At 39.7% G+C, this 13,317-nt stretch overlaps 4 protein-coding genes across 4 annotated transcripts; 1 reads left to right on the top strand and 3 right to left on the bottom strand.

Moving 5' to 3' along the window:
• Positions 1-4: 4 nt before the first annotated feature.
• Positions 5-3,330, bottom strand: LOC106368559 (G-type lectin S-receptor-like serine/threonine-protein kinase At1g11280). Its single transcript, XM_013808561.3, has 7 exons — positions 1,555-3,330; positions 1,366-1,473; positions 1,128-1,264; positions 838-1,048; positions 515-752; positions 275-425; positions 5-193 (listed from the first exon to the last, which is right to left on the bottom strand). The coding sequence occupies exons 1-7, from the start codon at positions 2,813-2,815 to the stop codon at positions 41-43; spliced, it is 2,259 nt and encodes a 752-aa protein (XP_013664015.2). The 5' UTR covers positions 2,816-3,330; the 3' UTR covers positions 5-40.
• On the bottom strand, positions 2,500-6,086 carry LOC106368558 (pentatricopeptide repeat-containing protein At1g11290, chloroplastic). Its single transcript, XM_022691325.2, has 2 exons — positions 3,326-6,086; positions 2,500-2,751 (listed from the first exon to the last, which is right to left on the bottom strand). Exon 1 carries the CDS (start codon positions 5,933-5,935, stop codon positions 3,497-3,499), a length of 2,439 nt encoding a protein of 812 aa, XP_022547046.1. The 5' UTR covers positions 5,936-6,086; the 3' UTR covers positions 2,500-2,751; positions 3,326-3,496.
• A 1,776-nt stretch (positions 6,087-7,862) lies between these two features.
• LOC106363676 lies at positions 7,863-8,333 on the bottom strand. The gene has a single exon (XM_013803382.1). The coding sequence runs from the start codon at positions 8,331-8,333 to the stop codon at positions 7,863-7,865; it is 471 nt and encodes a 156-aa protein (XP_013658836.1).
• A 2,062-nt stretch (positions 8,334-10,395) lies between these two features.
• On the top strand, positions 10,396-12,944 carry LOC106363675. The gene has a single exon (XM_013803381.3). The coding sequence runs from the start codon at positions 10,406-10,408 to the stop codon at positions 12,182-12,184; it is 1,779 nt and encodes a 592-aa protein (XP_013658835.1). The 5' UTR covers positions 10,396-10,405; the 3' UTR covers positions 12,185-12,944.
• Positions 12,945-13,317: the final 373 nt, after the last annotated feature.

The following is a 13,317-nucleotide window of genomic DNA, read 5'->3' as shown; positions in this document are numbered from 1 at the left end:
TTGGCCTCGGAAGCTCTGTTGTGGTTGTGATCATAGGACACTACTTGTGCAATGTTGGTCTGTCAACAGCTTGCTGTTGGATGCAGAGTAGACCAATCTGAACACATCTCGCCACTTCATCTGGAGAACACGAGCTGGCAATAGCCTGATCCAGCAGATCCACTCCACCGGTCTCCAGCCAAGTTTCCCATGCCTGTTAAATATATATATTTAATAAAATGATAAATATTGTGATTTTGAAACACTAGGAGGATAGTTAAAAAGTTTCTTTTACATATTCAAGAAGCGTTTTGCCTTGGCCACCACAGTTAAAGCTTGAAATCTTCATCCCACTTATGATTTCTAACTGCAGAACTCCGAAGGCGTATATGTCAGACTTCTCCGAGAACATCCCTGTCCATGCATACTCAGGAGACATGTATCCTCTGTGTCCATATTCCATGCAGTTTGTGGTAAGTTGACATAATTATTAATACCCTTTGAATTAGTATGTCACTGAGATATATATACTTACATAGTTCCAACAACCCTGCGTGTGCTGTCTTGATGTTGGGTTCCTTGAACCATCCGAGCCAATCCGAAATCCGATATTTTGGGGTCCATGTTCTCGTCCAAGAGAATGTTGCTGACCTTCATATCTCGGTGTATGACCTTGAGGCATGAGTCACGATGGAGATAGAGAAGCCCACGCGCAACGCCTTGAATGATGTTGAACCTCTTCGGCCAATCAATCTCAAGCTTTAGAGTCATATCTAGCCAAATAAGATAAAAAAGCATATTAATTGACCAAGAAAAAAAATGGAAAAGGTAGAGGCAAATGCAGGACAAGGAGCATACCAAAGAGAAAACTGTCAAGGCTTTTGTTCACCATAAACTCATAAATCAGTAGCTTTTCTTCTCCATCAATGCAACATCCCAAAAGCCGAACCAAGTTTCTGTGTTGTAGTTTTGAGATGAGTTTTATCTCATTCATGAACTCTTCTGTACCTTGTCCAGAGCTGCTAGAAAGCCGTTTAACGGCTATTTCCTTCTTGTCTGCCGTAATTCCCTAGAAGCAAATGTTGCAGACGGTCATCCACAGAACACAGATATGAGAAGAGAATACAGAGCACAATTTTTCTTATTACCTTATAAACTGGACCAAATCCACCTTGACCAAGTTTGTTTGAGACATTAAAGTTATTGGTAGCAGCTCGTATGGTATTCATGTCAAAGAAAGTTAAACCAGAGATCTCTTGTTGTTCCAAACCATTTTTCCATGAATCTTTGTGAATTTTTGAAGAACCACAATAATAAACAAAGTAAGTCATTCCTCCTTCTGTTTGGTTACATAACTAAAATGCACAAGAAAAGAATGAGAGTTACCCTTTTGTTTTACTCTGTATCTCCAGTACGTATATGAGGCAAACACCAATATCACAAAAATGGAAAGGCAGATACTACCGGCAATAATCTTGGTTGTCCTGCTTCCAACTGAGAAACTGTGTAAAGTAAAAAAACCACACTGCAATGGAAATGAACGAAGCTAAAGAGTAAAAAGTCTGTCAGCCTTACCCAGTTCTGAACTTGCAACACGAATTGAAAGAGACTCTCCTCCAGTGGAATATCTAACCGTATCTATCAGTTCCTGATTCCAAAGCAAGCATCCAATTCCAGTAATATACGCAAAAGCAGTGCAAGAGCAGTTTCTGAGACAGCCCTCTTGGCATTGATCTTCATCCACAAAGCTTGCATATTCATAGAAAGCCGGAGGCTTCACATTTGCCAGACGATAGAATGAGTCTCCATGTCTCTTTGTAGATGAGTTTGTTGTTGCCTGACATGATAACTCTGTATGCCTCACACATCCAGAACTCATGTTCCCGCGTTTCCACTCCTCCTTGAATTTTGGTACAAACCCTTTCATGCATTCGCACGTTGTGGGAGTGGACTTCTTCACACACAGCCCATAAGGCCCACACGTACCGTACAGATCACATGAATTCTCTGGCGTCACGAAGTCGAGAACCCACCCTGTCCCGTTGTAATGAAAAGTCTTTAGATATCCTTCTGACGTTATGATAACTCGTGTAAGTCCAGAGTTTCTCTGTAGATACGAGAAGGACCCCGTTCCGCTTTCTATATCTTGGAAAAGGCTAAATGGACTTGCGTAGGATCCATCCATTTTCGGTATGCCGGTGAACACGGTCTTAGACCATGGACCGCTTCTCTTATAAACTCTATCGCCTTTCATAGTAACGATCTGTGCTGGCACCTGTGAAGTCAGCTGAACTACGAACTCACCAGGAGATGGATCAGTGTCGGTTTTCCAAGAAGTCAACACTCGCTTCTCCTTGGTGGCGATGTTGTACATTAAGGACGAGAGAGGTAGCATAGTATCGCCAAGATTCTCGAAGCTTTGCCATAGAAAACTTCCTGAAACATCATCGACGACGACGAGATTGCCGGTATCTAAGAGCTTTGCATGACACTTGTTAGATGTGGAAGCTTCTTTGGTTGACCAAACAACGTTGTTTCTGCTGTCGAGCAAGATAAGGCTCCCGTTTCCGCTGGTAGTGAGGTTTGCCACAGGGTTTGTGATAGGCTTTTCTCTGTTAGCCACCCACACAACGGCGCGTGGTGTAATTTTCTTGAACCAGATCCCGATGTACTGGTTCTGAGAGTTGTTAGGACTGAAGAATCCTAGCTCATAAGTTCCGCCAGGGGAACTCAGAGTTTGTCCAAATGACAAAGGAGTGTCTCTAGATATAGCTGCATAGCCACAGTTTAGGAATAGACTTAGCCAGAGAAAGAAAGGAAAGAGAACAATACCCATGTCTCTCCAATGTATCCAACAAAAGAGTTAACCAGAGAAGAAGGCTTCAGATCTGACCAAAAACTTATTTTGATTTAACTGAAAGCGACTGAGAACAACAGACTCCTGTAGATGTATAGTATAATATTATATACTCATGATATTTGCATTGTTTTGTTGCCTCGTTTTCTTTGAATATGCATTATTAATACACCCAACTGTTGACTCATATGTCCCACTCCAGAAGAGAGAAAATGCAACCTTGTCTTTTAGTGTGTTTCCCATAATAATGCATAACAAATTTGAATTGTAATAGTTTATTCTAATTTTTAAACTCCATACTGCATCAGCATTGTCCATGTTCAACAGATGCATCTGTCTGATACTACCTAACTTATTTCAATGATTTGAGTTTTCTATAATCTAACAGAGAGAATGTTGGACCAGTTCCACGACAAACACTATTCAGATTTCACATGTAATGGGTAAGACATGAAATAAAAATCAGAGCAGCAAAAGTGAATAAATTACCTGGACGCTTCCAAAAAACTTTGCTCAGATCTAGGGCGAGGATATCTTATTTTATAATACAATACAAACTGTCAAACTGTAGCTCTCTATGAAGGCTTCTACTTCAGACTATAGCTCTTGTTCTTCCACAGCATATGTTATTATCTCCCGGGTAGATACAGCTCATCAATCTCACCAGTAATCTCCGCACGAACAGACACCGTTCTTGAAATGGTGGAACCGTTGCATGTCCCGTACAACAATTTCTCGTCCGGTCACAAGGGAAATGTACTTGGTAGCATTGTGACAGTCAGCACAAACCCGAAGGTTCTTTCTAACGTGAATAGTTGTACCAGCTGTTGTATTCAGGAGTCCAAAAGATATAGCCAGCTTCTCGCTGTGGCTACTCAGCAACTGCTCCTTGATATCATCTTCCACCCCGAGGATTAATTTCGTGTCAGGAACATAGCCAGCTTCTTTGATTTTGCACATGAGCTTCTCAAGAAAAGTGTAAATCTCCTTGGAACTGGGATGGTCTGTGCTTCCGGAGAAGAAGCTATGCACCTCGTTCTTTATCTCCACCATACTGCAGCCAGGAGTTTTCCGCAGACCCTGTCTCAGCATTGAAACTCTCACTTGTCCCACTTTCTCCCACATCGAAGCTGCGCGGTATATGTTTGCAAGCAGCACATGATACCCACCATCATCCGGGTTCAACTCAAACAATCTCTCTGCTGCTTTCTCAGCGAAACTCACGTTTTTGTGAATCTGACAAGCACCTAACATGGCACCGTACACATTAACAGCTGGCTTAACAGGCATCTGCGCAATAAAGTCCCATGCTTCGTTCAACAGTCCAGCTCTGCCTAGAAGATCAACCATAGCTCCATAGTGGTCCATCGATGGTTCTATGCTGTATCCTTCCTTCATCATATGGAAGCACTTTACTCCTGCCTCCACCAAACCCGAGTGGCTGCAAGCAGAGATAACGGAAAGAAATGTCACACCATTTGGTTTAACGTTCCCTTTTCGCATTTCTTCAAACAACTCCAGAGCGGCTTTACCGATACCATGCGTCCCGTATCCATCTATCATCGCGTTCCATGTCGTCACATGACGCTCGCTCATCATGTCGAAAACCTTTCTTGCAGTCGTAATAGCTCCGCATTTCGCATACATATCGACAAGAGCCGTTGCGACGAACACGTTCTTGTCCAGACAGTTTCGCATTACCACCCCGTGTATCCACTTGGCCTGATGCGTAACCGACAACTCTGCAAGAGCAGTTATCACACTCACGTAAGTAAACGTATCTGGTTTCACTGTCCAAGCCCGCATCTGGCTGAAGTAATTCAATGCTTCGATAGGACGGCCGTTCTGTGCGAATCCTAATATCATTGCGTTCCAAGAAACAAGTGTTCTTGTCCGCAGTTTCCCAAACAAAGAGGCTGCGGTATCAACGTCCTTGCACTTGCAGTACATGGAGATCAAAGAGTTCACTACTGAAACATTTCTATCAAGATCCAACTCGACGGATAACCTATGTACGAATCTTCCTTTCTCAAGGTCGCCTAGGTCAGCACAAGCATGCAAAGCACCCATGATGGATACATCTGTAGGTTTCACTCCTTCATCCAACATCTTCTGAAAAATCACCATCGCCTCTTTAGGATTCTCACTCTGCACATAGGCATCAATCATCGAATTCCACGAAACAACATTCCTTTCCAACATACCATCAAAAAGCCGCCGAGCAGTTCTCAGAGATCCACATTTCGCGTACATGTCAACCAAAGCAGTGGAGACATTGACAAGAGAATCAAACCCAGCACGCATTGCATACCCATGAATCTCCTTACCGATACGAATCAACCCCAAAGCAGAGACAGCAGGCAAAACAGAAACAACGGTGATGAAACTAGGCTTCAGATTCTCCTCGCACATTAGAGCAACCATCTCCAACGCCATCCTCGCTAACCCGTTCTGCGAATACCCAGAAACCATAGTGTTCCACGAAACCAAGTCTCTCTCAGGCATTCTATCGAACACCTTGCGAGCTTCATGCACCTGCCTGCACTTTGCATACATATTCTCAAGCCCAGTCATGGCGAACAAATCCAACGAGAACCCACTCTTCACCAACAACCCATGAACCTCCTTCCCCACCCCGAGCTCCGCTTCGTCTCCACAGGCTTTCAACAGATAAGTGAAGTTATACACAACAGGCTCAACATCGTCACACCTCATTCTTACAAAAAAGCTCACAGCTTTATCCAAGTCCGGGACTTTAGCGTACCCTTTAAGCATAGTGTGATACAGCACATCGAGCTTATCATCAACGGCGTCGAAGACACGAGCAGCTTCAACCACACTGCCGTAGCGACAAAACAAGCTGACGAGTTTCGTCTGGAAGAGATGCTCCTGAGAAAGACCGTTCTTGAAGACGAGGGGGAGAACGCGTCGGAGGTCTTCCAGAGAAGAGCATCTCTCTAGGAGGAGAGCCGCCGGGTGCTCGTAGACTTTGGCCGGGATGTAAGTTCTCTGGGAAAGAAACTGGTGGTGGTGAGAGGACGAAAACGGCGGGTTTTGGATTCGAGTAATGGTGGAGACATGCGCCAATTGTGAGCTCATGCTGCAAAAATCTCAATTCTCAATTTACAGTTAACGAAAAATCTTTCTCTCGATTGCCCTTTTGTGACAGCAGGGTAGATGTTATCATCAATGTCTGGATTTTAGTGGCCGTGAGAAAGCAGAGCACAAAACAAAGAAAAAAAAACAGAGCATCGAGACCACTATATATTTAACGTACACTAGATTCGGACCTGATCTTTCTATTTTTGTTAATAAATTTAAATTAAATAAGAAGTAGATGAAATGTCGTTTGAAATTTGATTCTATATAATGTAATATAAACACTTAATATTTGTCTAATGTATAGCTGAGGAGTTATAGTTATTTTAATTAATTTGTTTGTAAATACCACAAAGTATTCTAAAGTTCATATATATTAACTTTTGTTAGCGAGGGTTATTGGTTGGTGTATTTTGATGGATTTGAAAATTCAAACTAAATCTAGTGTTATTGGTTTTGTGATTTTAAAATATGTATTGAAATCATGTGGTATTCGTTTAATGAATCATAAATTCTAATTCAAATCACGTGGTATTCAATCATACGGATTTACTGATAGATTCGTGTATTGAATTTTACGATTTAAATATCATCTACAAAAAAAATCATTTTACTGTCAACCTCATTAATATGGGTAAGAATGTCAACTGGCAAATTAATATTCAACAAATTACAAAACAGATTAAGGAAACGTGAGTAAATTTCAAAAAGAAAACTTTCATAGTATTTTACTCTCGTATACCTATCTTTACAATCAATTAATAATTAATTAAAAGAAATAAACACAAGACAAAAGAATTCACTTCTAAAAAAACCTAAGACCTAATCATTAATGTTAATGTTACAAATCCAACATGGTGAATACATTCAAAAAGTCTTAAAAGTTGTTTTTTTCTTTGTCAAAGCCCTCTTAACATCCAGCGAGCTTTATAGACCACGTACTCAAGATTGCATTGGCGTTTGAGCTCCTCTTCAATGAATCCTAAGTGTTCCACTGAAATGTCTTGCTCAATATATGCATGGAAGTGGAACCTCCTCGATCGATCAAGCTACTGTATGTGAGATGTGATATTAATGCTTTTATCTTTGCACGTATCATACATGAGATTGAGATTTTCAAAGTAAAACTGCATTTCACAAATGACTATCTTACCTTTTGGACTTCTTTTGGCCCATCGAACCATTGTATTTTTGGAAAGTCCCCCTTGAACGATTCATTCATTGTGGTTGTGGCTCCTCTGCTGTAACCACGCCCTTTTGTACAACACCAAGTTTTTCTGCATCTCATCAATTCTTGACCGAAGGCCTTGGATCCTCCCAAACAACTTCTCTTTAAGTTTCGTAAACCAGACTTTCATATCACCCATCTTGTCTTCAATTGTTTAATCTCTCCAAAGTCCACGTTTTTTAGTGGTCTGATTTTTAGGGCCAAACTCCCACATAATTTTAAAAGCAGCTCTTAATGCTCATTTTATAAAAATTAATTTCATTTTCATTCTCTGAAATAATTTTTTTGATAAAGGAATCTGACTATTTAGCAACTTTACCACTCATTCTTAACTTAATCCATTTCCTTCTGATTCACACTTTTTTTCTTCGAGATTTAGAGTTAATTTTAGTGTTCTTCTTCTCTTTATGTGGTTTGTGTTCCGGAATATTTTATGTTTCAAGTTCCTCTCCTTCGATTTATTCATGTATTTTCTCCTCTTGTTCTCCCTCTTTTTTTTTGTGCGAACCATACTTGATTGATACTTAAATAAAAACACAGAGTACTTTACTCATCCAACATTGGAGAACTAGAAAGGGAAAGTAATGCTGCTTTTGCGAGAGAGTCAGCCAAAGTATTCCCCACACGCGGGGTGAAATGAAAGGAAAGTTTACTAAAAGAGTTGGATAAGGAATTGATATCAAAGAGAATTCCTTGAATCTAAACATTGTTCTTCTTGGTGTTGAGGAGAGTAATGAGGCCTTTAGAGTCAGAGAAGACTTCAAGGGACTCAATACCAATACCACAATTTGCTGCGGAAGAGATTGCAGCCTTTAACGCCAAAGCCTCGGCTACAAGGGCAGAGGAGACTGAGCGGCGTGTTGAGGAGAATGTGCCTGCTGGTGTAGCCAACGTGTCTTTGAAGTGCCATCCCATTCCACAGTTGCCAAAGGTTGAGTTCCATGCAGCATTCGTGTGAACACTCCACGAGTTGGTACCTGTGATGGAAGAAAGCAATACCAGATGCAAGTTAGATAAATTTTGGTGAGGCTCCACAATAAGTGGCACTTGTTGCTTTTTGTTGGCCTCAATGGTGCCTTTCCAAGCTCTTGAGTCCTGAAGGATTTTCAAAACAGTTTCTTCCACGGAGTACTCTTTATTCTCAAAGAGTAGCTTATTCCTATTATTCATCTTGTTCTCCCTCAGTTTCCTCTTTATATATAGATTTTGAGATTCTTTGATGTGTACTTTTCGGTTCTGAATGGCTATAAAAAAGACTAGAAAAATTATAAGACAACTTTAATGAGTTGTACCATACAGGCAAGTTTACTTAGCCAAACCAAATGTCTTGTAGAATTCAGTAAGAATGTTTAGATGACCGAGTTGTATAATTCTTTTTTTTTTTCGACTAGGATGGTTTATATTGATTGATATGTCATTACATTCGAGATCAGAAATCTCAGACAAGTATGGAACACACTCCATAGATTTTCAGAAAGAATTGATTTTCCTAGCTAATAGATCAGCACAAGAATTCGAAGCTCGGTTCCTATATACAAATTGAGTGGCGTCAAATTGATTCTTCCAAGTGAGAATGGTGTTAATATATTGTTCGCGCGAGTCGTCAGTTGGAAACTTGGCCCTGAATGCACTTATTCACCACGATATTATCTCCCTCAAAAATAACTTTAGTTTCTTGTTTCCCAAAGATGAGGTAGCTTGCAACTAACCAGATCAAATTGTATTTAGACAATTAATCACAAAATTTTTAAAAAATTAGAAAAATAATATAACATGACAAGGAAAAATCGTTTTTCGTATTTTTTATTAAAAGTTGAAGAGTATGTAGATTAACGAAAGTATAGTATATTCATTTTGAACACTTAAGAGTATGTAATATTTTTCAAATTTTCACCGGATTCTTTACTATATTTGAAACAGTTACAAAGAATAAAAAATATTCTTTATTTTCTTTTTAACTTATACCACACATAAACAATACAAAAGTAGAAAGGCTATCATAAAATAGATTGTATTTTCCTTTTTTTCTGCTTTATAATTCAAGTATTTAATTATTTTGAGCAAAAATAAATATTTAATTATTATTTACATAATTTTAATTTTGTGCACCCATATACAATTAAATAACTCTTGCATTTTAGTTATCTGAATGTAAATTATCAATAAAATATTTTTAATTATCAAAAATATTATTCAAGCTCTCACTAATTTGGTCAAGAGTCAATATTAAAAGCTGACTCGACAGATTACAACAAAAATTAAAGAAATTTTTGAATAAAGTTTCATAATTTTAACATGTCTAGTAGTCTAACTTATATTTATGATTCTTAACTAATAATTAGTCAAACGAGAACAAATAAAATGATGAAAAATCCAGTTCCTAAAAAAAAACTGAAATCTAAAAGAATACAAATCTAACTAAATTGAATGACCTTAATATCCACCTTGGAACATTGCCTGTGTTTTTTGTAATGACAATGTATCTGAGGATTGAGTCAACGTAACAAATCTGTATTTTCTATTCCTAAAAAATATATTAGCTTAATTTGTTCATCTTTGGTCAACATATTAGCCTAATTTCAACCTCTCTGTTCAAGTAACAAATCTGTAATTTCCTTTTGAATAATTAAATATTTTATTATCATAAAAATAGATGTCTTCCCTTTTCTCATATCCCAATTTTGAGATTATAAATAAAACAAAAATCCCTTGTAATGAAATCACGACTGTAAGATAACAATAAAAAAAAGAACGAGAGTAGAAATAGTGAAGAAGAGAAGAGACCAACCCTTCACTTCCCTCGACACCCATTTCTCTATCGTGATCGCTTCATCTAAATTCCGATCCCATTTTTCGATATCTTCTGCGTAAGTTTTCCTTCTCATTGCTTTCTGTGTTGTTCTCTGTTTAAACTCCGATCCTTACTTGGTGAAGAAACATGCATCATGTTTTTAGCGTGATAATACGTTCGAATTGTTTAAGGATTACAGGAGGGCATAACTAGGTTTTAGTATTGTTTTTGATGAGGCCATAACTGCTGACTTCATGTCCAAATCTTCATTAATTTTTTGGGCATATTTAATGATTGAGTATATGGGAGGGTTATGTTTTCTTTTTTATTTATTTAACTATGATTCTTCAAGGCAGCATGTTTATGAATCAATAATGGTGTTAATGAAATTGAATATGCGCACTTTTAGGTTTTAACTCTTCTCTTGTTTTGTAGTTGGAGGCTTTTCAAAATGGACTTTTATAACAAGGAAGAGGCTAATAGGGCAAGAGAGGCTGCAGTGAACAAGTTCATGGCAAACGATTTTGCTGGGGCGAGGAAGTTTGCGTTGAAAGCTCTGTCCTTGGACCCCGAGATCGTTGGAATCACGCAGATGGTGGCTACTTTCGCTATGCATTTAGCTGCGCAGCACACCATAAACGGGGAGGTAGACCACTACGGCGTACTCGGCGTACACCCCCAGGCTGACGACGAAGCAGTGAAGAAACGTTACAAAAAGTTGGTTTTCATCCTTCATCCCGACAAGAACAACTCGATCGGAGCTGATGAAGCCTTTAAGCTAGTTTCTAAAGCATTTGAGGTGTTGTCCGACAAAGAAAAGCGAGCTGAGTACGACTCGAAGAGGAACTTCGTGGTGTGTGAAGGAAGAGGAGCTTCGTCGTCAAAAAAAGGAGCTGCTAAAGGGAAGACTCCAAAGAGAGGTACGAAGCGAGCAAGTGATGATGCCTCTACCTCTTCTGCTCCTCCTCCAGCTCCTCCAGCTCCTCCAGCTCCTCCGGCTCTTGGTGTTGTTACCACTTATGATGGAACGTTTTGGACTGTGTGCATCAGTTGCAAGAGTCAATATGAGTACCATCGCATTTACTTAAACCAGAACCTCCGGTGTTCCCACTGCCGCCAGCCGTTTATAGCTGTGGAAACACCTCCTCCGCACTCTTCCATCCGCAAGACCTTCGTCGAGCATCAGTTTCATTCCCTTGAGTGGAGTGCTGTGACGACCACTGGAACCATAACCGCTGCTCATGACTCCCAGGCTGTGCCTAGAGAGTCCACCAAAAGGGTGGCGGCTGCTTCTCCATCCACAAACCCTCCTAAAAGAAGAAAGGAGGTTGTGGTGGAGGAAAATGCAGTGTCTGCTTACATAGCAAGCTCTTCTTCTGCTCCTCCCAAGTCCAACACCGCAAGAGACTTTTCTAATGGTGAGCTGAAGAACGTGCTGGTGAAGAAATCTAAGCCAACAATCGTCAGTAATCTGCACGATCTAATCACCATCGATCCTGAAACTGAGGATGTCAACATGGCCAATGAAGTATCACTCTGCGTGGTGGACCCCGTGCGTTCTTTGGGAGCCTTGACAATAAACGTTCCTGAAGAACCAAACGTTTGCGACTTCGTAAAGAACCGAACCCAAAAGCCTTTTAGAGACAACGAGATATGGGCTTCTAACGACCTTTTAGAGGGGACGCCTCGAGTCTACTACATGATAGACAAGGTTCTCTCCCTAGATCCATTCAAAATGTGTATCACTCGGCTAACTACGAACTTGCTTGATTCACAAAGAACTTGCGGAGTCTTCAGAGCTAGGGATAGTCACATCTGCTGTTTGCCTAACAGTTTCTCACACAAAGTGGAGGCGGTGAAAGGCGATCATGGCGAGTTTCTTATCTACCCGAGAACAGGTGAGGTATGGGCTCTGTATAGGAACTGGCCAAGTGAATGGAACTATCCTGAAGGATACAGAGCGGGTAAGTACGATGTGGTGGAAGTGGTTGAAGGATATACAGAGGAGTATGGTGTTAGGGTGCTTCCTTTGTTGAAAGTTGCTGGTTTCAGTTCTGTGTTTCGCCATTACTTGGGTCCCAAGGAAATCACAAGCTTCTCAAAGTATGAGTTGTCAAGATTCTCTCATCAGATGCCATCTTGCTTGCTCACAGGTAAGGATCCAGCTGGTGAACTCGGAGGTTGCAGGCAGCTCGACGCAGCATCAAGCTTGGAGATGCAACCGTATTAGTTTATAGGTGATGCAACCGTATTAGTTTTCATTATTTATACATCTCTTCTTGAACCCTTTTTTTTTTTAAGGATTGTTTCTTTTTATTTGAACCAGTTAGATTAGGGTGATTGTATCAACTCTGTTCTTTTTGGTTCGATTAAAATGTAGCAAAGCTGAATAAAACTTTTGTTGTTTTTAATACCTAACCTGATTATGATCTTTCTAATATATCGTAGTTCAACTAAAATATATGTAGATGCATCCTCGATGCCTCATACATAACTTGCCTGAAATTATATTATTGGCTCATAAGGAAATTTACAATGGTAGTTTTCTACCTAGAGTATTTTCAACATAAAATAATAGAAAAAAATAATATGTGGAACAAAAAAGGGGAGAGATAAGAATGAGTTTCTCAATTTGAGAGAGTCTCTAAGGAGAAATTCTCCACTTATCAGTTATTCAGAAGGATTAATTCTATTTTTAAATACTGTAAATCTATTGTTGAGAGACTCAAAGGGGTTTCTCCCCACTAATGATGGCCTAAGAAGTTTATCTCATAGGGCTCAATAAGATACATAATCAGAAATGCATAAAGACCAAATGGATATATAGGCATTTAAGGATCTAAACTGCGAAAACCAAAGACTCATTGTATCCAAGTCTCTTGTTCTCCAGGCCAGCTCAGCTTAGAAGCCAGATGGAGCCACCTCTTCGTGAGGGGAGGTCAAATGATCAACATGCTTTTTGTAAAAAGAAAAAAATTTACATGTATTTTTTTTTTTTTAACATACTTAAATTCATTGAAAGCGGTTAGATGGGATCATTAAACTCCCCAACTACCATCGTGTTTGTTACACTCAATGCCATTTTGGCTAAGTTGTCTGCAAGGGAGTTCCTCTCACGAGGAGGAATCCAAGCAAAGCTTACATTTTCAAAGTTAGCTACAAAGATAAATGTCAGAGATGACTCCATATAGCTCCAAGACAGCTTTTTCCAGAGTTGAGAGCTTTGATTAGTTGTACAGAATCAGATTCAAATCTGACTGTTCTAATTTCCAGTGCTGAGCAGCTACTAACCGCTTTCCGCATCGCCATTCCTTCCGCCAGGAGGGGAGAATGAACAAAAGAAGAAACCTCCCGGTGTTGTTG

The sequence above is a fragment of the Brassica napus genome, chromosome A9, assembly GCF_020379485.1.
Source record: "Brassica napus cultivar Da-Ae chromosome A9, Da-Ae, whole genome shotgun sequence".
NCBI lineage: Eukaryota > Viridiplantae > Streptophyta > Magnoliopsida > Brassicales > Brassicaceae > Brassica > Brassica napus.
Note: the sequence above shows the minus strand (reverse complement) of the source record. Positions and strands in the feature narration are given on the sequence as shown.